Below are 24,923 nucleotides of genomic sequence, written 5' to 3'. Positions count from 1 at the left end.
AATTTACACCCCGCCACTGGCCACAGCTCCAACTCCCCTCTGTCTGTTGTGCCATCAAATCCATTAATAGGAAATTACTTCAGGGCAAACTTGATTGCTACTCCATCAGAGAGGCACGCAGGCAATACATCTCCATCCGAGGACGGGGCCTGCCCGGCTCACTCTAATCCTGTTACCTAAGACGCTGATTCTCTAATGCACACACTGTGCTGGAGACATCTTCCTTCCCTAACACAATTGGGCAGTCCCAGAGGGTTCCGGGTCTGTGAGACGGGGTGTCCAGGCTTTCTCATTGCCCCCTAGGTGGGTCTTAGCACAGGCCGGTGGCTGGCACCCAGCTCCACAGTGTGGACAGCCCACGTTCCGGAGTCCCACGTGGGCAGCGCTGAGCCACATTCAGGCCACCTTGGGTTCATAGCTCAGCCTTTTTCTGCTGCGTTTGCTTCTTCCTTCTGCCTCCTCTTTCTTCTCTTCTTTTGCTCCTTGTATTTTCCTCTTTTTTCTCCCCTCCCTCCTTGCCTTTCACTCCTGTCTTCCTTTTACTCCTCAGTTTCCTACCAGTTTTCCTTTTCTCACCTTCCCTTTCATCTTCCTTTTATTTTTTACTTCTCTCCCTTCTCCTTCCCCAGATCCCCCCTTTTCGATAGTTTTACCTTCTGTTTCTTTTCATCCTCTTCTTGCCCCTTTCCCTCCCACTTTGGCGCTGCCCCTTTCAGAACAAGTTCAGTGACTAATGCGTCTTTCTACTCTGTCTCCACATGGCTCTGCTCTGTGGAAGGAATGAGCCCTGGGCCACACTGGCCTCCGCTTGGAGCAAGAGATGAGGGAGGGCCTCGTGTATATACCCAGGGAGAACTTGGGAGCAGTGGTTAGGGTGTGTGTGTGTGTGGGGGGGGGTGTTTGTGTCTGCTGTTCTTCGATGATGAAACAACTATAATGAAACCCCAAGTGGATTTCTTAGTGCCAAAGGTCAAACCCTGGCTAATGGCCATATGAAGGGACCCCATCAGTGAATGAATGCAGATATGCAGATTTGTAGATTTCATCATGCACACAAACAAGAGGAGAAAGCCTTCTAGAAACCTGCAGCAGATTTCTAAGTGGCAATGAAGGTGAGCATGAGCCTGAGAACTTTGCTCATCGCTCCAGAGGCTTGGCTGGAGGATGCAGAAACCCACAAACGCCCTCCCGAGTTGGAGCCTTTTGCAGAACTCAGCCTGCCTGGAGGCTCATGGCCGCCTGGTTCTTCTTGCATTACCTTGCCGTGTTGTCAAGCCTGGAGTCTGAGTACATTCTTTTAGGGGAGGGGTGTGTTGACCCTTTAAATTCTCTAAAAGTTTGGGGCCCCCTATTTTCTTCTATTTTCTACCACTGTCCTCATCATCTCCATTCCCTCAAAAGGAATTCTTGGAGCTGATTTTCCTTGTTTTTCTAGATTGTGCAGGAAGGAAGTACATGACCTAAAAGAAGGGCAGCCCAGGCACCTTGAGCTTGACTTCAAGGCTAAACCCTGGCTAATGGCCATATGAAGAGACTCCATCACTGAAAGGTATAATGCTATATGCAGATTTCATCATGCACATGAATAAGAGGAAAAATCCAGACAAAACTAAAAAGGATTCACCCCTGACCAAGGTGGGTTTTTTTTTTTTTTAATTTAACTAAAATTCAGAAAATTCTTCTTTCCTACAGTGTTCTCAGTCTATTCAATACTTAAATCCAACTGGAAAAGGGACCAAAAGCAACGAAAATGTTCTGTGGTTGAAGCTTGCCATGAATGCACTGTACTACAGTCACCTTCAACACACTCGAGGTGGAAAAGCGCACATATTCAAATGGCGAAGTGGGGGTGGGATGCCTAAAGTATAAATTCACAGCAATTCTTTTCTCAGACAATTTGTCGGCAACAGTTGGGTATACAAGGGATAGATACTTGCCTATTTAACTTACCAAACAGAAAGAAAGAAAGAAAAGAAACACTTCTTTCAAGAAAACCACATTTAAAAGGCAAGTGTTGAGATTGCTCATGAAATGATATTAAGCAACACAAAGGGGGGGGCAGGATACAAATTTATATGTACAGTATATTTACTTTATTATATACATATTATAGAAGGAAATTATAGAAGAACATACACCAAAATAGGGACAGTGGCTGTCTCTGGGTTGTAAGTACGCCTATGGATGATTTTAATTTTTCTTCACTTTTTTCTACAATGAACATGCATTGCTATTATATTTTACCTTCTATAGTATATAAAATAATTATATAGTATATAAAATAATTGTATAGTACACACACACACACACACACACACACACACACACACACGAGGTCCGACAATTAAGTTCACAAACTCATCCTAGAAACAGTGCTACATACCTCATTGCTGAATATCACTATGGCCACCTTTGAAGTACTCCCCTTGGGAAGCTCTGCACTGATGCCAGTGCCTAGTCCACCCTTCAAGGCAGTTTTGGAATTCTTTTTCTGGAATGGCCATCAGAGCTGCCGTCGTATTACCCCTGATGTTCTGAATGTCATCAAAATGTCTTCCTTTCAATATTTCCTTTGTTTTCGGGTAAAGAAGGACGTCATTGGGGGCCAGATTAGGTGAGTAGGAAGGGTGTTCCAATACAGTTATTTATTTACTGGCTAAAAACTCCTTCATAAACAGGGCCGTGGGAGCTGGTACATTGTCGTGATGCAAGAGCCATGAATTATTGCAAAAAGTTCAGGACGTTTTCATATAATGTTTTCACGCAGCCTTTTCAGCACTTCTGAATAGTAAACTTGGTTAACTGTTTGTCCAAATTCATAATGAATAATCTCTCTGATATCAAAAATGTTGGCAACATCATTTTGACTCTTAATTTGGACTGATGGAACTTTGTTGGTCATGCAGAATTGGTTGGCTTCCACTGTGCACTTTGATGCTTTGTTTCAGGGTTGTATTGGTATACCCATATTTCATCACCAGTGATAACACAGCCCAACACATCATCTTGCGTCTCCTAAAGGTCTTGACAAACTTCGACTCTCCTTTGCTTTCATTCATCAGTGAGCTCCTTTGGGACCATTATTGCACATACCTTTCTCATGCTGAGATTTTCAGTTAAGATTTTCCTGGACAACCAAGATCGCACAGCAGGTAAATGCTGTATTTACCTTCTCTCACAACCACGTCAAAATTACAACTAATCTACAAAACAACCATTATTGAGAATCACCTAAAATCAAGCTGAACTGAAGCCTTTCAACTAAGGACTTGCAAGAAAAGCCACCTCCAGACTGGTAGGACGGTCAGAGATGCAGAACGGGCTGGTCTCACACCTGCATGTGACCATTAAAGATTGGGAGGGCTATTTTGGCTATATGGGTCCCCCCAGTCTCCTAAAGGAGCAAGAGATCCCAGCTCTCCCCAGGCCAGGGGTCCAATGCCAGGGAGAAAAGTCCCCATAATTTTTGGTTGTGAAAAGTAGTGGAGATTGTGACTGAGTGACAGTGTGGCTGCACTCCCAGGAGTTCCTCCTAAAGGGACTGCGCATAGACTTACCCACCAGTGGAATCACTCACTCTGAGCTCCAGCACTGGGGCAGCAGCTAGAAAGGCAGCAGGGACAAATGCTAGAGAATTGAGTTATCTGGCTTGGGGCCAGGGCTGGAGAGGAGGCTTTCTCCTGGATGAAGGAGCTGGTGGAGGCCATTGTCTCTTTGTTGAGCACTCCCCCATCCCAGTGTGCTAATACAGGTGGCCACCCTTTCTGAGTTTCCACTGTTTGTTTGCCCCATCATGGCAATTTGAGACGTGACCCCACCCAACTTTCAGGCATACCCAGGCTGCTTTCAGTGTCTTTCTCATGCAGACCACCTGCCTTGGCTCAAGCTGCACTTTCCTAGGGTCTCTCAAATGTTCATGGAACCCAGAGAGCAGCATCTGGTTTGACCATGTTCTGCACCTCTGGCTGAGCAGCCCTAAACCGGCACTAGTGGCAGCCAGCCTTGGTTCGCAGCTTGGCCTCTTGAGGTACTTCCAAGCACAGCATGGGTGGCAGACATCTGCGGATTTCTTTATGGCTCTCGCTAGGTGTTTCTGGGTGGGGCACAGGCTGTGGCTGAAGTAGACCTGAAGCAGATCCCCTCCAAGGTGGTCCTAGGGCTGGCGCCCCCAGTGGCCAGCTTCAAAACAAGCTGGAGCGTCACCCAGCCGCCTTCAAGTACGACACATCCAAGGGGCAGACTGGGCAGGCACCAGAGTCCTGCTGAGGCAGATCCTGCTCTGTAGGATCAGCCCCTGCACAACAACTCTTCCACTATAGTCAAGGCCAGTCCTCACAACTAGTGGGCCCAACAGTCAGTCCCTCACACTGATGTGCAGTTATCAACCAAGGCTCAACTACAAGAGGAGGGCACACACATCCCACACAAGGGACACACTTGGAGTGTGTGGCTCAGGTGACCAGAAAGACTGTGCCACTGAACCCCACAGCACACCTACTACATAAGGCCACTCTACTAAGACTGGAAGACATAGCATCCCTACCTAATACATAGAAACAAACACAGGGAGGCAGCCAAAATGGGGAGACAAAGAAACATGTCCCAAATGAAAGAACAGAACAAAGCTCCAGAAAAAGAACTAAGTGAAATGGAGATAAACAATCTATCAGATGCAGAGTTCCAAACACTGGTTATAAGCATGCTCAGTGATCTCAGGGAGAACTTCAACAGAGAGAGAGAAAGCATAGAAATGGAGATGGAAACCATAAAAAAGAATCATTCAGAAATAAAAGATCCAATAATGGAAATGAAGAATATATTACAGGGAATTAACTGTAGATCAGATGAAGCAGAAGATCCAAACAGTGATATAGAAGATACGGTAGCAGAAAACACCCAACCAGAACAGCAAAAAGTAAAAAAAAATCCAAAAAATTGAGGAGAGTTTAAGGGGCCTCCAGGATAACGTCAATTATACCAACACTCGCATTTATAGGGGTACCAGAAGGAGAAGAGAAAGAGCAAGGAATTGAAAACGTTTTTGAAGAAATAATGACTGAAAACTTCCCTAATGTGGGAAGGAAATGGACATACAAGCCCAGGAAGCACAGAGTCCCAAACAAGACAAACCCAAACAGGCCCACACCAAGACACATCATAATTAAAATGCCAAAGGTTAAAGACAAAGAGAGAATCTTAAAGGCAGCAAGAGAAAAGCAGTTAGCTGCCTATAAGGGAGCTCCCATGTAACTGTCAGCTGATTTCTCAACAGAAATTTTGCAGGCAAGAAGGGAGTGGCAGTAAATATTCCAAGTGATGAAAAGCAATGACATACAATCAAGATTGCTCTACCCAGCAAGGCTGTCATTTAGAATTGAAGGACAGATAAGGAGCTTCCCAGACAAGAAAAAGCTGAAAGAGTTCATCACCACCAAACCAGTAATACAAGGGCTCTTACAGGGACTTCTTTAAGATGGGAGGGGGTAAAGGAGGGGTAAAAGGGGAGGGATTAAGAAGAACAAACTGGGTGTTAACACAGTAGTCATGGGGATGTAGGGTATAGTATAAGGAACATAGTCAATAATACTGTAATGACTAGGGATGGTGCCTGATAGGTACTAGACCTATCAGGGTGATAGATGGGAGTGGGGTTGGGAGCAGGGTGAAAAAGGTGAAGCCATTAAGAAATACGAGTTGACAGTTAATACAGTATGGGGAATATAATCAACAATGTTGCAAAGATCATGTAAGGTGCAAGATGGGCACTGGACTTATCAGGGGATCACGTCATAGACTGTAGATGCCTGACCACTGTGCTATACACCTGAAGAGCAGAAGTAGAATAATATTGAATGTCAACTATAACTAAATATATAGGTACATATAGTCACGGGATGTGGAGTACAACATAGGGAATATAGTCGATGGTATTGTAACAGCTGTATAAGATGTCAGAAGGGGTAGTAGCTTGGGGGGTGGGTTATCGCTTTACAAGGGGTTTAAATGTCTAATTATTGCATTGCTTTGTACATCTGAAATGAATAAAAAAAGGTTTTCCTAAATGTTTCTCTATCAATGTTTACTTGGTCTTCTATGCTTTTTACATAGTCAGCCAATGATTTTGACGCACAATTTAATGAATTTTGGCAATGTTTTCATCAGTTCTGCTCATTACTGGCCTCCCTGACCTCTCTTCATCAGTGACACATTCTCTCCCCTCAGCAAAACGTTTAATCCATTTGTACACTGCCATTTTCTTCATGGCATTATCCCCATAAACTTGGACTAACGTGTCCTTGATTTCACTTCCAGTCTTGCCAAGTTTAACAACAAATTTGATGTTTGTTCCTTGTTCTAATTCAAGCTCAGATATTCCCACGACAGCACACAAAAACACACAACAACAATAATGAATGCCACTCAGCAAGACACCACCACACATCAATAGGAACACAGCTGTGAGACACTGATATACCAAGGTTATGAAACCTTACTGAGCTGTTTGTACAGTGCTGCCAATGTAAGCGCACGGTGGCATGTTCACGAACTTAATTGTCAGACTTTGTGTGTGTGTGTGTGTGTGTGTGTGTGTGTGTGTGTATTCCTTCTAAAATATTTCAATATGAATATTTGAGTGAGGACAAAAGGGCAGACATTAGGCGACTCCAGGTCCCCTTCTACTGTCTGTAGAGATGCCCAGTCACCTGCTTAGCTAGGGGCACTATGTCACTCTGTGGAGCAAGAGCATGGCCCTACTGCTCCTCCTACCTCACCCCTCCCAGCCCCAGCCCAGTGCTACAAGACATACTTGCTGTGGGACATAAATTAAGGCAGCTGCCTGGAGCACCTCCCAGCAGACAGACTGTACCCTTGCTCCAGAGGCTCCTGCAGCCCCTGGTCCCCAAGCTGCTCCTTGGCCAAACCACCTGGCTGAATGGGTGGACTGAGCTCCAGCCACATGACAGCAGGGCAGGCTCCCTTCTCAGAGGTCCGCTCCCCTTCCCTCCCACCCTGAAACCTGATTCAGCTGAAGAATTGATTGCAGGCAAACTTGGCAGCTTCCCAACCCGGATGGGCTGAGCAGTGTCAGGCTGCAGCCTCAGAAGGTGCTGGGGAGCAGCCTGGAGAGGCAGGCTGGCTGGGACATGAGGCTGGCAGAGTGGGAATAGGCTGGCCCTCGGCAGGGCCCACCCTGAACACCAGTCCTCTCCGAGGCACCCACACCTTGGGGAGCTCACCATGCTGCTGTGGGTCCCACAGACGCTGCTCACCTTGCTTCTGGGCATGCTTCTGACACAGGGAGAAGGTAAGGGGCGACGGGTAGGACTTGGTCAGCCATCTATAGAGGGGATGGAGGGGGTGCTTGATTCCGCCAAGGGTTGAAGAAAATTGGGTTTTGGGGTGGGTACAGCTGCAGGAAATGCATGGATCTCCCACATATGAGCAGAAGAGCATTTTGAGGCACTGTGGTCCAGCTAGAATGTTGGGGAGGTTGAGCATCGGGTGACAGCAGGGCTTGCTGAGAGGGGAGCAGAGAAGCAGCCTGCTGTGGTGGAAATGCGCAGACAGGTGCAGGAGACGGGCTCCTCTCCACTGTGTCCTGCCCTACACTCGTCAAAAGGCAGCTGCAAAGGATCTTCATGCGCTCATTTGGTCCACTGCTTCTTGTTATAAATGGGAATGCTGTGGTTCAGAAAAGGGGAGTAATTCTCTCAAGACCACACAGCTCGTTAGCGGCAGAGTGGAGACCAGAATTAATGTATCATCTTTCCCCAGCTTCACTGGTTTCATTGCATGGGTTCTTTGGGTTTCCTAAAGTTCCCTTCCAGGGTTAAATTCCAATAACACCAAACTTCTCTCTGCATTCCCCACCCATTCTTTCTGCCTCCTGTGGATGCAGGGTATTTTAGTCACAAAAGGATCTGTTGTTTCCTTTTGCTGCAGATAACATTCATTCCCCATTTTGGAAGTTTTTCTCCTCATCCAGAGCTGGGTTGAAGCTGGGGCTGAGGCACAATTAGGATGGACGGGGGGCTGGACAGACATGAAGGGCTTATGGGCACGATGATTTTTCTCCTCGTGAGCTGTCATTGGGGAAGCTCAGCAGGACAAGCAGACCCAGGCTGTAAGTTACGACTGTTCTGGGGCTTCCCTGGCTGAGAAGAAATTCTGCCCCTCCCAGAAATGGCCCTTTGCTCTGGGGCCTGCAGGGCCCAGTCTGGTTCTCTCCAAACTGGTCAGGGTCCCAGACAATAGAATCTGGGCTGCCACTGCTGTAGTGAAGACACACAGGGCTCTGGGTTTGAATCCCAGTTTCTCTACTTGCAGAACATAGGACTCACCTTTCTGAGCCTTGGGGATCTTTATCTGTAAAATGGGCTATCACGACACCCACCCCAGTGGGCTGTTGTAAGATTGAAATGAGTAAAATGTTAACTAATATTATTCTAAAGGAGACACTCAATAAATGCTCTCTTATCTTCTCTCACTGCTTTCCTGTGTTCCAAGAGAATTTGGAAGTTTATCAGGGATAGGTAGGTGAGGGGCAAGAAGGGGACTCTGTAGGACCAATTTGCTGTACTGGTTACACTTATCATAGACAAGATGAGAGAAGAGGCAGTCTTCTTTAGAGAAAGCCAGGCCCGCTGGCACTAGGTCTCACCTTGCCAGTCCCCTCAGGCCTTGGAGCTTGTACCCTGGTCTTTAGGGTGCTCTCGCTTCCCCACCCTACACCTTTCACCTTCATATTTCTTGGCACCTTTCAGGAAGTGCTTCTACCATTTCCTAGAGGGCTATCTGAGGTGCACACGAACTCTCCATAGAATGGGGCTAGGGCCTAGGAACTGGGTTTTCTCGTCACTGTTTTGTACTCTTGCTCTGGGAACAATTTGGTGTCTCCTTGCTTCCTCCACACCTCACCCCTAACCCTCTTCCTAACTCCATCAAATTTGCTCACATAGCAACCTTATGAAGGGACCTGGTAAACTGTCCCCCAGGAGTTTGTGTGCACATAGAAGTGGGGAAGGGGAGCTACTTGGGGTGGATTTTGCTGGAGGGAGAGGAGATGTCAGTTTTCCCTGGATGTCCACCCTTCTTTCTTTGTCAGTTGCAGGCCGAGGTCAAGGAGATGATGAGGAGCTTTGTGGACAGTGAGTCTGACCTTGGCTGAGGCAGACCCTCATGCAGACCATTGGGCTTAAAAACAGTGCACTTAGGGCCACTTTTTTTGCATCCCTCTCACCTACCGGTTTCATACACCCAGGGCCAGCTCCCCTTTAGCTCCCCAAGAGCCCCTTACCAGAGCCCGCAGGCTGACCTCCTCTGGGCAGTTATCTACTCTCAACCATTCTCAGCCCTTGGCTTACTTCAGACCTCACCTGTCTGTTTTACCTTCCCTTACAACTCAGCTTCCTCTCTCATATAAATTAATGCACAGTTTACCCTTAAGAGATAATACCTTTGAATTTTGGCAGAAATCTCTGAAGATAAAATGCTATAGTGATGAAAATTTCAGTCTGTGGGGGTATCTGGAATTTTGTGAGGTGGGAATGGTGAGGACACTTTCCTTTTAATAGCTTTCAAACCTGGACAAGAGAACCAAAGAAAGACCCAGGCTCTGATGGCCACTTTGAACTGTTCTTTCTCCCAGCCAGGCACAGGGGGGGCTTCCAGGCCCATAATACCTCCAGGCCCGCTCTGGGGAGGCTGTCGGATTACCTCTTCACCAACTATAAGAAAGGCGTGCGACCTGTGCGGGACTGGAGGAAGCCAACTACTGTATCCATTGACATCATTGTCTATGCCATCCTCAGTGTGGTGAGTGCTCAGCCCTACTCTGCCCCCAACTCAGAGGTGGCAGCTTGGGGTGGGAGGCCAGTTATCCCCTGGGCAGCATGGCAGGCTTTCTCGTATCGATAGTACCCGTGGTCAGGTACCACGGCTCAGGACAGACTGCAGCAGACAGCAGCACCCACCGTGTGCACAGCTGCACAAAGCAGGAAACCAGGTGACCTGTGTGGCTGCTTCTGCCACAGCCCTATGGCCAGTGGGCCACTTACCACATGTGTTTCTTCACAGACGGTAGCATGGTAACTGTCTCCCTATGTAAGCTGTGTTACATAGGGTTCAGACTGTCCTATTCATCTCCGCGCCCTGATGTTTTTACACAGGTCCCTGGTACATGGTGGGTATTACTCAATGGTTGTTGAAGAGTTAATCATAAATCAATTAATTAATTGATTCCTTCATCAAGTAGGGCAGGGTGCACAGTCCAGCACAAGAGGTTGACCATGTACAGAGATAAACAAGTAGGCAATTATAGAAATGCAGGGCACTGGGCTGGGATAGAGTGGGCAGGAACTGACCTCATAATCTCCGATACAGACCATGTGGCTGTTTTGTGAAGGGAAATAGGAAATTAGATGGGAGGGAGGGAGGGAGGGTGATGAATTTTTCACTCTATATGGTTTCATACTTCTTGACTTCACACTAGGGCATATATATATATATATATATATATATATATATATATATATATGGAGAGAGAGAGATGATATTGTTATATATGCCTTGTATTACTATCTTCTATTGTGTTATATATATCATATATGTAAAATATATAACAGGGGTGCCAAAAAATGTATACACATTTTAATACATGACATAATAAAAGGTATATATAAGTGTGTGTGTGTGTTACTGCATTTCTTTGTAGGTGTAGCCTAGTAAATGACGAACTTTTCCTGGCTGGCCCCTTCTCCCTGCCCCTTTTCTTGACTCTCACTTCCCAAGGGACTAGGGATATGAAGCAACAGCTCCTTCGAGGGGCGGCCTGTGCAGGGCGGAACCCCAGACCACAAGGCCACCTATGCTAAGCTCCCTTTTCTTTCTCAGGACGAGAAGAATCAGGTGCTGACCACCTACATCTGGTACCGGCAGGTAAGCAGAACAGCCCTTCTCCCACGTTTCCTGAGACATGACTTACCCTTCAGGAAGGATTTCTCCACCTCAAGGCGTCAGGAAACTCAGAGGCCTTGGTGAGGGAAGTGGGGAGAGGTTCATGGGCGTGTTCAGCATGAGATCCAGGAGCCTGGACTCCTTGAACTCAGGACTGGGAATGGAAACAAATGTAAAGGTCAGTGGAGGAGAAATCCTCCGACCCGCTCTGGGTTCTGAAAACCTTCACGGCATCCCAAACAAGTGCTTGTCCAACCTCTGTTGATTGAACACCTCCAGTGACTGGGAGCTCAGAAGGCAGTTACTTCATTTTCAAACAGCTTTAATTGCTCGAAAGCTCTTCCTTCTATTAAGCCAAATTGAACAACAAGCAAATGGGGTGATTGAAACAGGATGATTCCCGTGCACTTAGTCCTCACATCCTTGGCCATTTCCCCACTCTTCCAGCTCCTGCTGGGCATTGGTCAGGCACTGATGTGTGGAAGTCTCTGAGGCCGTAGCAGCATTTCTGGCTTGGTGGGGGAGGGCAGGCAAACAGTGGCCTGTCCACAGTTGTGTCCTGCTCTGGCGGCCCCTGGGGCTGTGGGGGATCACATCAGAGCAGAGGGGAAGCTAAAGTGGCTGAAGAGAGGGGGAGCAGGGTGACGAGGACAGTTCATGGAGGGCGAACCTGAGAGAGGCTCTGGGGACACACCTGGTGTAGCACATGCGGGTCTCTGTTAAATCCCTTCCTGCGCCTCACGGCACACTCCACACCACCCGCTCATGAGATGAGGAGTGGGGTGAAGGAAGAAGCCAGAATACTGATTTCTGACATACTGCTCCCTTTCTGCCTCAGGGAGGTCCCTAAATACAGACCATGTCCTGCCTCAAGGGAAGGGACCCAAGAAAGAACAGGCAGCTAGGAGCTCCTTTACGTGGACAGCAGGCCTAGGTCCCACCTCTCAGCCTCTAGGGTCACTTGTCTGTCCCAGCAGTGAGGAGATACCCATCTATATATGCCAGAGACTGTGCTAAGGGACCAGAATTGGAGACACAAACTAGACTCGGGGTCCTGCCCATCGTAAGCTCACAGATTAGACAATTAGACAATTAAATGCAGCAAGACAGCCACCCCAATGTACCAAGGACAAGATGTCAACCATGAAAGTACAGAGGAGGCACGTAAAACCTAGCCTGAGGGGTGGGGTTCACAAAAGATTCCAGGAGAAAGGAACAGACAGGTGAGTTGGTTAAGTCTGGAAGGATGACTCACCCCAATAAAGAAGACAAGAGCTGCAGTATGGGAGAGGGGCAGGGTGTGCCCAGATGCGGAGGTTTCAACAGTGTTTAATTCCATGTGCCTAGAGTGTAAACGCTACAGAGAGGCATGGCAAAAAAACAAAACAAAACACTAAACAGATGGGTGGAGGCCAGATTTTGTTGACCATTAGGTTTAACTTTACCCTATTGCCCATGGGACGCCACTGAAGAATTTGAAGCAAGGCAGTGACATGATCAAATTTACATTTTATGTTTCTATAAAATTAGGGTAATTCATTATATTATATTTTATAACCCTTTCAATGTGTGTCCTTTTTGCTTTTTTTCTTGTGATTTAAAAGACATATTCTTATTTCAATCTAGTCATGCTTGTATTTAGTTCACATTATTTTCTCTGTTACCAGTGATAATACATAAACATAATCTATTAACCCCCCAAGTATCGCACCATTTATTTAGCATGCCAGTCCTCATAGACCGCTCCCACTGACGCACCACCTTTTTCTCATATTTTCAAATAACATGTGAAATGTTTAAATATATATATATATATATATATATATATTTTTTTTTTTTTTACATCAGTCATTCTGGCAAGATAGTGGAAAATGCATTGATCAAAACAGTGACCATGCCTACTTGTGAGGCGCACGTTATGCTCCCGATTTGCATACGTGCAGACCAAGACCCAAGAAGCTCTTTGTTTAAGATCCCTCAGTTGGTGGAGAGGGAATTCAAAACAGTAGAAATGACCTGTGCTTTGGCTGCACGTGTCTGTGTCGTATTTGCATGAAGGGAGTGAGTGAGTCCAGTGGCAGGGGGTCTCTCGGGTACTGCGGAGTGATTTGGAGGCCAATGACACCCGATGCTCGCCTGTCGCCTTGGCACGAGCGGTGAAGTCGGCCTGAGCTGAGGACAACCCCACTGGAGACGGAGGGGGCTGCCTGTGACGGCTCCTGCTCCTCCCTCCCCTAGTACTGGACTGACGAGTTTCTCCAGTGGAACCCCGAGGATTTCGACAACATCACCAAGTTGTCCATCCCCACGGACAGCATCTGGGTCCCGGATATTCTTATCAATGAGTTGTGAGTACTGGCATCAGATGCCGGGCGGCAGGGTGGCTGAGGGGCTGCGACGGCAGGGGTGGGGAGACCGGGTCACTGCTGCTGCATTTCGGCTGTCCCACCCAGACGTGCAGAACTGTAGGTAAAGTTGGCTTGGGCCCAAATTCCCATTTGTCTTTTTTTTCCCCCTTTGCTTGTGTAAAATTCCTCTTTTTCTATGCTTGATACTGAAACTCTAGTTCTTGGTGTAAGGGCCCCCTTCCTGGGGGAAGAGAAGCCAGTGAATGAACTCACATTGTTATAACAGCCAAATGAGAAACAGCTGCTTTTTAAAGAGACAGTAATGTCACTGAAAGGAAGGAAGTGCTGATGATGACCACTGTCCACAGGGGAGATTTGGAGCTGGGAGACACTCACATCTCTCAAGCCACACGTGTGCCTGACTAGCCACAAATTGAACCCTCATTCTGAAGTGGGTCCCACTTCACTCTCAGCAGCCAGACACTGTCTCTTTGCCCCAGCCCACATTCCTCCTCCCCGTCCTTCAGGTGTCTTCAGGCTCCACTGCCTGGGCTTCTGAACACAAGTGCAGGGAAGACGGCTATGGGTGACGGATGGAAGGAGAAGGTGGCCGGGGCCCGGTCACCCCCCACCCAGTCCCCACTGCATTGCCCAGCTCCAGGGGATGCCACTCACACTGCTTTTCATGAGAAGCAGTCAACCTGGAAACCCATGCCTGCATAGCCCAGGCTGGAAGGATTTGAGAAAAGTCCCAGTTTCTGGCTGGATCTCCAGTATGAACAGTGAAGTAGCTTTAGTCTTGAATTCTCATCTCTCAGCCTGATTCCACAGAAGGCTGAGGCTCAGAAATCTCAGTCTTAGGCCACTCGATGCCATAGTGGTCACTTGGGAGACGTTGGGGGTCAGGGATCTGCTGAGAAAGTGGGACAAAGTCTTTCCTGCCATGCCCAGTTCTTCTCAATGATTTTTCTAGTTCCTTTTCCTCCAGAGACAATTAATCTCATTTCACAGGACTTCTAGGGATGGGAAGCAAAGAGGAGCCCGAGTCAGGAGAACCCAAAGTTCTGCTTTCCCACCAAACCGTCCCATTGTCCCTTGGCTGGTCATCCTGGGAGCCGAGGTCTGCCCAGCCCACTGGGTGGCAGCACAGGGACAACTAGGCATGCTCCTGAGAGCCTGTGGCTGTGGGGTCCATAGATTCCTTGCCTGCATTTTGTGGCTAGGTTTCCAGTGAAATAAAGACATGCCCTTTCCTGCTTGGAAAGTCGCCTTGACAATGGCAGGTAAGGAAGCCTAAAACAGAGAAGGAGGCTGGAAAAATCAAGGCTAGGAAAAACAGTGCAGGTTGTCCTGCTGCCTAGACCCTCCCTGAATTTCTTTCCCTGCTGGGTTGCTCGGAGACCTTCAGACTCCCAGGGCTTGACCTACTCCTTGAGCTCCAAATTGACCCCTCTTCCCTGGCCAGTGTGGACGTGGGGAAGTCTCCAGATATCCCGTATGTGTATGTCCGGCATCATGGTGAGGTCCAGAACTACAAGCCCCTCCAGGTGGTGACTGCCTGTAGCCTGGACATCTACAACTTCCCCTTCGACGTGCAGAACTGCTCACTGACCTTCACCAGCTGGCTGCACACCAGTGAGTAGATGGGCTTCGGAGGTGGGGCAGAGGTTGGGGGACCCAGAGACACCCAAGTGAGGAACACATCCTAGGATGTGTTTTCCCTTATCCAACCTACTTATCATTTATTTTCTTAATGCCACTGAGCCTCTCTTTCCTTATCCTTCAAGTGGGACTAACATGGTTGCTCTTACATCTCCCTTAGTCGTCATGTGGGTTGAAGTGTAAACTGACCGCAAGACACTCAGTAAGGGCCAATCCTTTCCCAAGATCGCTACTAGGTTCTGCACTCAGCGTCTCTCCCAGCCACCCGCTTCTCCTGTCCACTGATTCATCCTCCCCCGATCCTGTGTCCAGGTTTCTGCAGTAACCTCCTGGCTGTTCTCATTGTCATTCCTGTCCCCCTCCCATTCATGTTCCTCACAGCAAACTGGGAGGTCTCATTAAAATGCAAATCTGATCAGTCACTCTTTGCTTAAAAGGCTCAATGGCTTCCTGGCACTCCTGAGACAATCAAATCCTTCACCTGGCTGATAGGGGCCTGCAAAGTCTGGCCTTGCCCACAGCCCACCTCTCCAGCCTCGTCTCACGCATGCTCCCCTGAGCTCTGCTCCGGCCCAGCTGTCTCCCTGGAAGGCCCCACAATCCCTGTTCTTTCCCTTTATCACATCCTGCATCCTCTCCAGGGCCACTTTGCTCCTCCCTCCTCTCTTTCCTGCTCCCCTTCTTGGCCCACTCTTGCCCCAACCACACCTGGCTCGTCCAACTCCTCTACTCACCTTCGAATCACAGCATCAGTGTGAGCTCCTTGGGGAAAACACATTTTATCCCCCAGAAGAGGTATCCCCGATGCCCAAATTTATAGCCTACTGTTCTTCCCACTTCTATTGCATTTATAAGTATTTGTTCAATGTCAACTTCTCTACCAGATATAAACTTAGAGAGGGCAGGAGCATGATTTCTGTCCCACCATTAGATACCAGCACAGTGCCTGGCACAGAGAAAGGTGCTGGCAAGTTTACACTGCGTGGGTGAATGCTAGGTGCTCACTAAGGTCTAATGAAGTGAGCTTCACCCCGCTGCGAAAAGGCGTCCTCCACATCTCTTCTGCTTTTATTGCACCCACTGGAAATTACAAAGGTAATGCATAACTTCCTTGAACAAAAACCAGAATTACAAATAACCTTTGGCCTTTGATCTCTACCCTCAATCCCAAACTCCACCAATTCCCCACACCTAGATTTACCAACTTTTATCAGTATAAGCTTCATATAGTATGTTCTTCCCAGTCCTTCTCTATCCTTTGCATATATATGTGTGTGTGTGTGTGTGTATTATACATAGGTATGAAAGTACATGGAAATTATTCTATAGTTGTTGTTTTTTTACATGAATGTATCATTTATGCTACTGCTACTTGATTCTTTTTACTCAACAACAGGTCTTGGACATTTTTCCAAGTTAGTGTATATTTAGATCTCCCTCAAATTCGGACTCAAATTCCACACCATATTTCATGGTATGCATACATCATAGTTTATTAGGCATTTTCTTGATTAGTGGATATTTAGATCTTTCCCACTATTTTGCTGTAATGGATATTCCTGTCCTCTGGTACATATGCATGTCTGTTTCTCTAATACAGATACAGAGAAGTAAGACTGCTATTCTGTAAGTGGGGGTTTGCTTGTTTCCTAATTCACCTTTAAAGACAGGTGGCTCTATGAAGGCAAAAGTGAAGAATATTGATTTTTGTTCATTTCCCAAACAGGTAATTCTAACAGGGACACCTAGAAAGTGTGTGGAAGCAGAGTATGTGTGTGTGTGTGTGTGTGTGTGTGTGTGTGTGTGTGTGTGTAAGAGTGGGGGCATTTCTAATAAATGAGCTGTCTGGTTCTTTGCATTTTGCTGTGTGATTTCATTCAAGACTCCATCTCCCTCACTACAGTCCTGCTGTCCAGATAGGTCAGCGTGAACAGTTATCTCATTTTGTAGCTGAGGAAACGGAGGCTGAGATGAGCTAAGTCGTGGGTGTGGCCACTCTGTGCCCCAGGACCACAGGGCCTGGTGCGCTCCGGCACTAAACTCCAGAGCTGGCTTGATTCCTTCTCTCTCAGTCCAGGACATTAACATCTCCCTGTGGCGCTTGCCAGAAAAGGTGAAGTTCGACAAGAGCGTCTTCATGAACCAAGGCGAGTGGGAGCTTCTGGGAGTGCTGACCCAGTTTCGGGAGTTCAGTATCGAAAGCAGCAACTGCTATGCAGAAATGAAGTTCTACGTGAGTGGGACAGGGAGCAGATGTGGGTAAATTGATGACTAGAACTACTAGAGTGTCACCCCCAGGTAGACTTAAGGAGGCATATGGGGCAGAAGCTCTGTGGCACTTTGCCCAACTCCAAGGCCACACTCACCACGGGATCTTCAAAGAAGTAGATGGGGAAACAACTGAACTTCCCCTCACTGAGCAGCATGAGGCTGGATCCAGAGACAGAATGTGGCTCTGTTTCCTTCTCTGGCAAGAGAGGTTGAGAGCGCCACAAAGCTAGGGGTCAGAGATGGGGTGGTGGCTCCTGGGTGCAGGCCCTGTGCGCCCCAGTCTTCCCCCAGAGCTGCTCTCCGGTCCCAGGTGGTCATTCGCCGGCGGCCCCTGTTCTACGCGGTCAGCCTGCTGCTGCCCAGCATCTTCCTCATGGTCATGGACATTGTGGGCTTCTACCTGCCCCCGGACAGTGGGGAGAGGGTCTCCTTCAAGATCACGCTCCTCCTGGGCTACTCTGTCTTCCTGATCATCGTGTCGGACACGCTGCCAGCCACTGCCATCGGCACTCCCCTTATTGGTAAGGGTCCCCCCTGGGGCAGAGTGCGGTATGGCCCAGGAACTGAGGAATGGCCGCCTCCCCCCTGCTGTGTGTGTCAGCCCTCGCTCCCTCCCTGCCCTGAATGCACAGGTGTCTACTTCGTCGTGTGCATGGCTCTGCTGGTGATAAGCTTGGCTGAGACCATCCTCATCGTGCGGCTGGTGCACAAACAAGACCTGCAGCAGCCCGTGCCCGCCTGGCTGCGGCACCTGGTCCTCGACAGAGTGGCCCTGCTGCTTTGCCTAGGGGAGCAGGCAACTTCCCACAGGCGCCCAGCCACCTCCCAGGCCACCAAGACCAATGAGTGCTCAGGTGAGAGGGAAAGGGTCCCAGTGTCCTTCTGGCCCGGGTGCAGACTCATGGTAGAGTGTCTCTGGAGGATGTGCCATGCTCTCTAAATGAGTGTTTTAAACCACTCCACCCCAGTCCTTTTCTTTTTGTCCTCCTTTCTGGCGAGGGCCAGGCCTTTTACAGAAGATGTTTGGTTAACCTAAGACCATCTCATCATGAGCTAATGAACTAGGGCACCCACCTGCCCAATGACTAATCTCATTGCTCACCTGGTGAAGGTAATGGTATCTGAAGGTGTGTTTTCCGGTGCAGAGACACAGAGTCACGAGAGAAAGCAGTGAACTCAGAGTGCCAACACCTAGGCCTTGGTGGCCTCACTGTTAAGGGATGCACCAGCTGTGTGGCCACAGGGTAGTTACATGACCTCTCTGAGCTTTAGCACCTTCACATAGAGTTAATTACCCCCTCTCTGCTTTCATGGGGCTGTTGTGAGGTTCAAGTGAAATAATGGACATCAAACTGCTAGGCAAAGCTCATGAGTTTAAAAACCAAAGTGCATGGGAAGGATAAACACCAATTTCCTGATGTGGTGCCTTGGAGCAGGGATGGAGGGTGTGACCACGCAGAGGTATACGGGAATCTTTCATTGTACTGGATTTCTGTATTTGCTTTAAGTCGGATGGTGGATACACAAATATGTAAGTTATTCTCGATACTCCTTATGTCTGAAATTGTTCATAATAAAAATTTCTGCAGGCCAAAGAAACATACGGTACAGAGTTCAGGCCATCGGCTGGGCCTTCATCCCTTGCCAATGCTCTGTCTTTCTTCCAGACATAGGAAACCACTGCAGCCATGTGGGAGGACCCGTGGACGTGGACAGGACCCGGAGGGGCAGAGGCAGCCCTCCCACACCAGTGCGGGAGGCCTCCCTGGCAGTGCGTGGGCTGCTGCAGGAGCTGACCTCCATCCGGCACTTCCTGGAGAAACGGGAGGAGAGCCGAGAGGTGGCCCGTGACTGGCTGCGTGTGGGCTCTGTGCTGGACAGGCTGCTTTTCCGCATCTACCTGCTGGCGGTGCTGGCCTACAGCATCACTCTGGTCACACTCTGGTCCATCTGGCAGTATTCCTGATGGGTATAGCCCAGCAGTGGGAAGGTACTGCTTAGGATGGGATGGGAGAATTTCAGAGCCCAGGGGACACCAAGGACGTTCTCAAGACACATGCACAGTTCCATCCTTGTTTCCAATGCCAGTTCATCTCTGCAATCCCAAACCCGGGCCTCAGCTCTTCCCCTCAAACCTTGATGTTCAAGACCCTTAGGTCCTCTCCCCCCACCACCTGTCCATTATGGTTTTAAAACATGTTGTCTTAGATTAAGAGAAGCCTGTGCATCCCCTAACTTCATTCTATATATCTATGCATCAAGCACAGTTTCTCCAGGGGTACCTCCCTGAATAAGATACTGTAGAATTCTGCTCATCTCCCTCAACCTTGTTTTTAGAAATCAAAGGCAAACCAACTCTCTGCTACTGGGGCCTGGTAACTCTGCATTGGGTTTATCTAATACTAATATCTCCTTCTTTACCTCACCTGTGACCACTTCCCTGAACATTCATGTTTCATCAGATGGTGGGGGTGGGGGGATAATAAAATGCGATGAAGCTCTAAACTCTCTTCTTGACCATTTGTCAGCAGCTGGGTCGGTGAAAGAAGAGGTTTAAAGTTACTGGTGGAAATGAAGTTGGAGAATTATCTGTGGCTTCCGTTGTTTGGTGCTTCCTGCCCCCAAGGAATTGGGTGGTGACCAAATGTTGGTTGTTATGAAGAAACAATAAGAGGTGGGATTTAAGGTGGGAGAGTCAGGACCAGGCGGTTTCTCAGTTCTGTGACCCCCTGGAAAGATGCTGGAAGGATCCACACAGTCCTGTAATCAACCTAGGCTCAACGAGGTCTCTCAGTGAAGCTGGGATCAAGTTCTCTCCCTGCTAGAGGATCCTGCAATGAAGACGAGGACATCAGCACCATGGCCAGCAGCACCTGGTTTTTGTGTTGGAAAGAGAGAAAGCTAAGGCTTGAGATTCTTAATCTCCTTTGGGAACTCGCAGCACTCAGCCCCTGGCACATCCACTAGCAAGCAGGACCATGAGGGAAGCAGAGGCGGGGACGTGGTATTTGATCTTACTTGTACCCTGGCCCCTCCCCCAGACTTCAGGGTTTTAAGACATGCTGAGAGCACCCCAGCTCTGTTACTCCACCCAGCTCACAAGCATTCCGAGGAAAGGAATGCCAGAACCCACCAAGAGCGATGATAGTGTCCTCCAGGATTGCCTGAGGCTTTCTCTGGTTCTCCCTTTCTCATTCCAGCCTCATCCCTCTCCTTGTCTTGGGCTGCCTCTCACTCAGAGGAAGGCATGTGGACAGAGTCTGAACACTGCCGGGCTAGAGGGAAAGGACCAAAAAGAAATGTCTGAAATGATGTGTTCCAGGTTAGCCAGTTACACAGGATTCAGCATGGAACACCTGAAGTTATACCTTCCCTTGGTCCCAAACTCTGCAGTTTTAGTTAGTAGACTACCCTGGAGGTTGGGGGAGCGCAGAATCTTGGGCCCTTGGGAGCCGAGAAGCTGAGGAAGGGAGCTTGTCTGGTTCAGCTTCTCTCAGCTTCTTTTCACCCCAGGTTCCACAGCAAGCAGCAAGATTTCATTCCACATTGTCTAACTGGCTGCTGGTTCCGAAGGTGAACTGCAGTGAGGTTTCATCTGCTACTTCTACACCAGACATGTGTGCTTTTGACATTTGTTAGGGATTTTATATTTATCCTTGTTTTATTGGTGGATAGGTATCAAGGTCTCCCAGCAAAAGCAGGAGATTGTGGGGCTGGAGAGTGGTGCCCATTCACAATTGTTGCTTCCTACTGAGTAGATATGTTTCATCCCAACACTCTTAGGATGGTCTCTGCAGCCCACACTTTGGAGCCTCGTCTTGGCATCAAAAGCTGCCCCACTCCACTTGAACTTGCTGGGCCCTCATACTGCTCAATGATTCTCATGTCTCAGGCCAGAGAGAGAGAAACTTGGACAGTCTGGCACTGTGGATGCACCACTGGTCAGTAAGTGGGTGCCTATTGACAAAGTGTCCAACCAGAGAGCTAGTAAGACACTAATTAACCTATTGATTCCTCATCTCCCCCTCCCCACCCTTTGCCCACAATCAATGGGGCAACAGAGCCCAGCACTGAGGCAGCCAATTAACCACCTCAAGAATGAGCTGCCACGTGTAACATCTTCTGCTCCACTAGCCACAGCCAATCAGCTCATCGATCTGCATGCCGGCTGTGCTGCCCAGGCATGGGAAACTGAGGCCAGGGCCAGCGAATTCCCAGTGTACTAACTCTCGTCATCAATATTGACCTTGATCTTCTCCCAAAGAGACCTTCACTCTGCCTGGGATATGAGAAGACCCAGAACGTCCCTGCCACCTGTTGTATTTCCTGGAACCTGCTTCCTTCTCTCTTCCTGCCACTTAAGCGCATTCCTTCTCCTTCTATCCTAAGCAGAGAGAACATCAGAAACTTACCACGTCTTTGCCAGCACTCCTGAGAAGCTCACCTGTTCTCTATCTCATCTCTACTCCTCTACTCCTATGAGTACTCCCAGGTCTTACCTCCTTTTCCCATCCACCCCACTTTCCAAAACCTGTCACTTCTACTCAGAAGATCCCATTAAAGGTTTTGAAAGTGTCCAATCCTTGGGAGTGCTCTAAGCTGTGGGGCTGGCTGCTGTGAAGCTACTGTGAGGCTGCCTTTCCTCCTGGATGATGGCAACCCGTGCTCAGAGCCCATCGCAGGAGTGCACATCCTGTGGCTTTCAGGATAGTCCAGGGAGAGTAGCTGAGCTCAGAGTCAGAAGATGGGCTTGGGGGGCGATTTCCCTGAGAGGATAGGAGGGAGGACAAGTTGCCTGGTAGGGTGAAGGAAGGGGAGGGAGAAAGTATGGAGAGGTGTGGTTTAGCATTCCCCAGCCAGATTCTCCTCCCTCCCCACCTCCCCCCAGCCTCTGAATCAATACATTTTGAATCTAATCTAATAACAGAGATTTAACAAGGCGATAATGTGTGTGCAGCGGCCAGGCGCTTTGTCTCTTCTTTCACGCGGCAGCTGGGGCCCATTATCCCGGGACAATGCCCCATGCTAATCACTCCTCTCTCCTCCCCAGTGTTGGGGAGGGGTGGTGGGCAAGAGAGGGCAGCTCCTCCCCTGACTAGAGGGGAGGGGAGGGGTGGAGTGGGGCGGGGAGAGAAGTGGAGAAGGGTCTGGAGAAGGGTCTGGACAGGCCCCACACTGTCTTGGCCTGACACCAACTCATTGGCCTTCTCCCTGGGCCCACATGGTCCGTTCTGACCGGCAGGGTTGGGAGCCCGAACTGCACACAAAGAGCAGATAATTACCTATCAGCTGCAGTACCAGTGGCTGCGAGTTGGGTGGATTTTGTTGCTTTTTTTTCCCCTCTAACTTGGTCCTCTATAATTTGAGCTCTCCCATTAAGTCCTGTGATTGGCCAGCCCTGACGGCCACAGTTAGAGAATTAAACCCTGGTTTAATACCCCTCTCTGAAACAGAAGACTGCTCTACATCCTCTATCTCTTCTATCTGGGACCTGACAAGAAAAATATTCTGAAGTGTTCTAAATTATAATTACAGCAGCCAGAGAGTGAGCGAAAGAGACAGAACAGCTAGCCTGTTAATAGCTGTAGGCCAGCTCTGCCAAAGACTGCTCACGTTCCTAGTGTGTGTTGGAACTTCAGATTAATTCCCAGGTGGCTATTTTCACGATTATTCTAAAGAGAGAATAGCCAGGCACCTTCGAACCCCAGGAGCGGCTGCTTCTGATTTACACATGAGCTTTCTGGGCTTGCCCACAACCTGTCCAAGGGAGCAAAACCACTCCTTCCTCGGACTCTGTGCCAATTCCAGAACTGCCTGCTTCACTTTCTCCAGTCCCCTTTGTCTATAGCTAATGTATATTCTTTCAGAACAGCTTACATCTTTCTCCCAACCCCCACTGGATGCATAAAAACACTGTAAAACTCCGGGACAACAGACATGTCTTTCCTGCCTAGCTCTGCTGCTGTGGTTTAGACCGCATGCCCCAAAAACCGGTCTTTTTTTTTTTTTTTTTTTTCTAGCAATGACCTAACAAACACTTTTGTTTAAAAAGACTTTCAGCCATGGAAGTTCCTGTCCCATACCTCTGTGTCCTTTTTTCTCCGGTTACTTCCCTCCCCACCCCACCCCTCCCCTGCACATTCCCAGCTCCTTTGCACAGAATTCCTCCCTAAAACCACAGCTTTGAGTTCCTGCTCTGGGAAAGTGTATAGACACTGGCACAAACTGGGTGGTCTATCCTTATTCTGGCTAGATCTCTCCTATTCAATCCCACCTCCCGTGTCCCCGTCTGCAAAGAGAGCTAAACTCTTGTCCATCTTTGGCCAGGGGCTGACACAACACTGTCCATCTAAATTCTTTCCACAAGGTGGCAGCAAAGTCCAGAGATTCTATGGAGGGGACTCGTGAAATATTTTATTGTCCCCAGTCCTCCCCAGGGGTCTCTGAAGCCCCCTTTCTTCAAGGCCAGCTCTTTCCTTTTGTTCTGATGATGTGGGCAGAGGCTAGCCACTGCCCCCTCTCCCCAACATACAGCTGTGCCCACACTGATCCCCTCTTAGGTGCTTAGGCCTGGACCCCTCTCCCAGCCAAATACTTAGTTGCTTTTCCATTTTCTGCTCATGCGATGAAGATATTACTGCCCGATGATGAAGCTTTTTTACCTAAGACCCTTACATATACAGGCCATCGAGGACTCTCTGCCTTTCACTTCTGCCCATGTTTCTAGAGCCCCAACTCCAGATCATCCCACGCGGGCTCGGCGACGGTCCTCAGTGGTCCTAAGAAAAGAAGGATGAGAGTAAGGTGCTACCCAGAGCAGGAGCTGGGGAGGCAGGCAGGGGCAGGGGTTACATGGGGAGGGTGGGACTCTGGGAGATACTCATCCAAGGGCTCCAGAGTAAGGACTGAAGAGGTGAAACTGCTCTCACACAGGGTTCATGACATAGTTTCATTACCTGTTCCAGGGCAATGCCCATAATTTTGCTGATGCCACATGCTAGCTGTGCGTACTGGTTCCTAGCTGCTGCTGCAACAAATTATCAGCTTAAAACACAGATTTATTATTTTACAGTTCCAGAGGTCAGAAGTCCAAACAGGATTGGCAGGGCTGTGTTCTTCCCGGAAGTTCTAGGCAGAATCTGTTTCCTCGCTGTTTCCAGATTCTGCAGGCTGCCTGTATTCTTTGGCCCATGGCCCCTTCCCCCATCTCCAAAGCCAGGAGTGTAATATCTTCAGATTTTTCTGCTTTGTCACACCTCCTTCCCTGACTCTTCTGCTTCCCTCTTTCCCTTATAAAGACCTTTGTGATTACAGTGGGTCTCCCAAGATGGTCAGAATAATGTCCCTATCTCAAGAGCCTTAAATTAGTCACATTTATGATGTCCCTTTTGCCTTGTGATGAAACATGATCACAGGTTCCAGGATTAGGAAGTGGGTATCTTTAAAGTGGGGGGGAGGGGCGGCATTCTGTCTACCACTCTATGAGATTTTAGGCAAGTTGTTTAACTTCTCTGTGCCTCACTTTCCTTACCTGTAAAATAGATACAATAATAGCACCTACTTAATGGGAATGTTGTGAGGATTAAGAAGCATTGCAAATAAAGGGTCTAGCATAAAGTAAATGCTTGGTAAATTTTAACCATGGTTTTATTATTGTTCTTATGCATAAATCTAGAAGCTGCTTGT

The 24,923-nt window shown here is 48.5% G+C and overlaps 1 protein-coding gene across 2 annotated transcripts; it reads left to right on the top strand.

The window, feature by feature from the left end:
• Window positions 1–7,062: 7,062 nt before the first annotated feature.
• Window positions 7,063–19,875, top strand: HTR3A (5-hydroxytryptamine receptor 3A). 2 transcript variants are annotated; one of them, XM_019753304.3, is made up of 9 exons: window positions 7,063–7,306; window positions 9,650–9,816; window positions 10,894–10,938; window positions 13,195–13,304; window positions 14,770–14,939; window positions 17,039–17,199; window positions 17,548–17,758; window positions 17,870–18,091; window positions 18,905–19,861. In XM_019753304.3, the coding sequence occupies exons 1-9, from the start codon at window positions 7,240–7,242 to the stop codon at window positions 19,201–19,203; spliced, it is 1,452 nt and encodes a 483-aa protein (XP_019608863.2). In that variant the 5' UTR covers window positions 7,063–7,239; the 3' UTR covers window positions 19,204–19,861. The 2 variants fall into 2 exon arrangements, with proteins under 2 accessions (XP_019608863.2, XP_019608862.2); XM_019753303.3 differs by having other exon boundaries at window positions 17,548–18,091; window positions 18,905–19,875.
• The last annotated feature ends 5,048 nt before the right edge of the window (window positions 19,876–24,923 follow it).

This window comes from Rhinolophus sinicus, chromosome 14, assembly GCF_057876585.1.
Source record: "Rhinolophus sinicus isolate RSI-liver-muscle chromosome 14, RSI-T2T, whole genome shotgun sequence".
Taxonomy (NCBI): domain Eukaryota; kingdom Metazoa; phylum Chordata; class Mammalia; order Chiroptera; family Rhinolophidae; genus Rhinolophus; species Rhinolophus sinicus.
This window is presented reverse-complemented; position numbering and strand designations above follow the sequence as displayed.

Bases quoted from the DNA above. Each gene is read 5' to 3' on its own strand.
- HTR3A (XM_019753303.3), top strand. From the start codon at position 7,240: ATGCTGCTGTGGGTCCCACAGACGCTGCTCACCTTGCTTCTGGGCATG. The intron at 7,307-9,649 runs GTAAGGGGCGAC...TCTTTCTCCCAG, and splicing joins GCTTCTGACACAGGGAGAAG to CCAGGCACAGGGGGGGCTTC. The intron at 17,200-17,547 runs GTGAGTGGGACA...CTCCGGTCCCAG, and splicing joins ATGCAGAAATGAAGTTCTAC to GTGGTCATTCGCCGGCGGCC.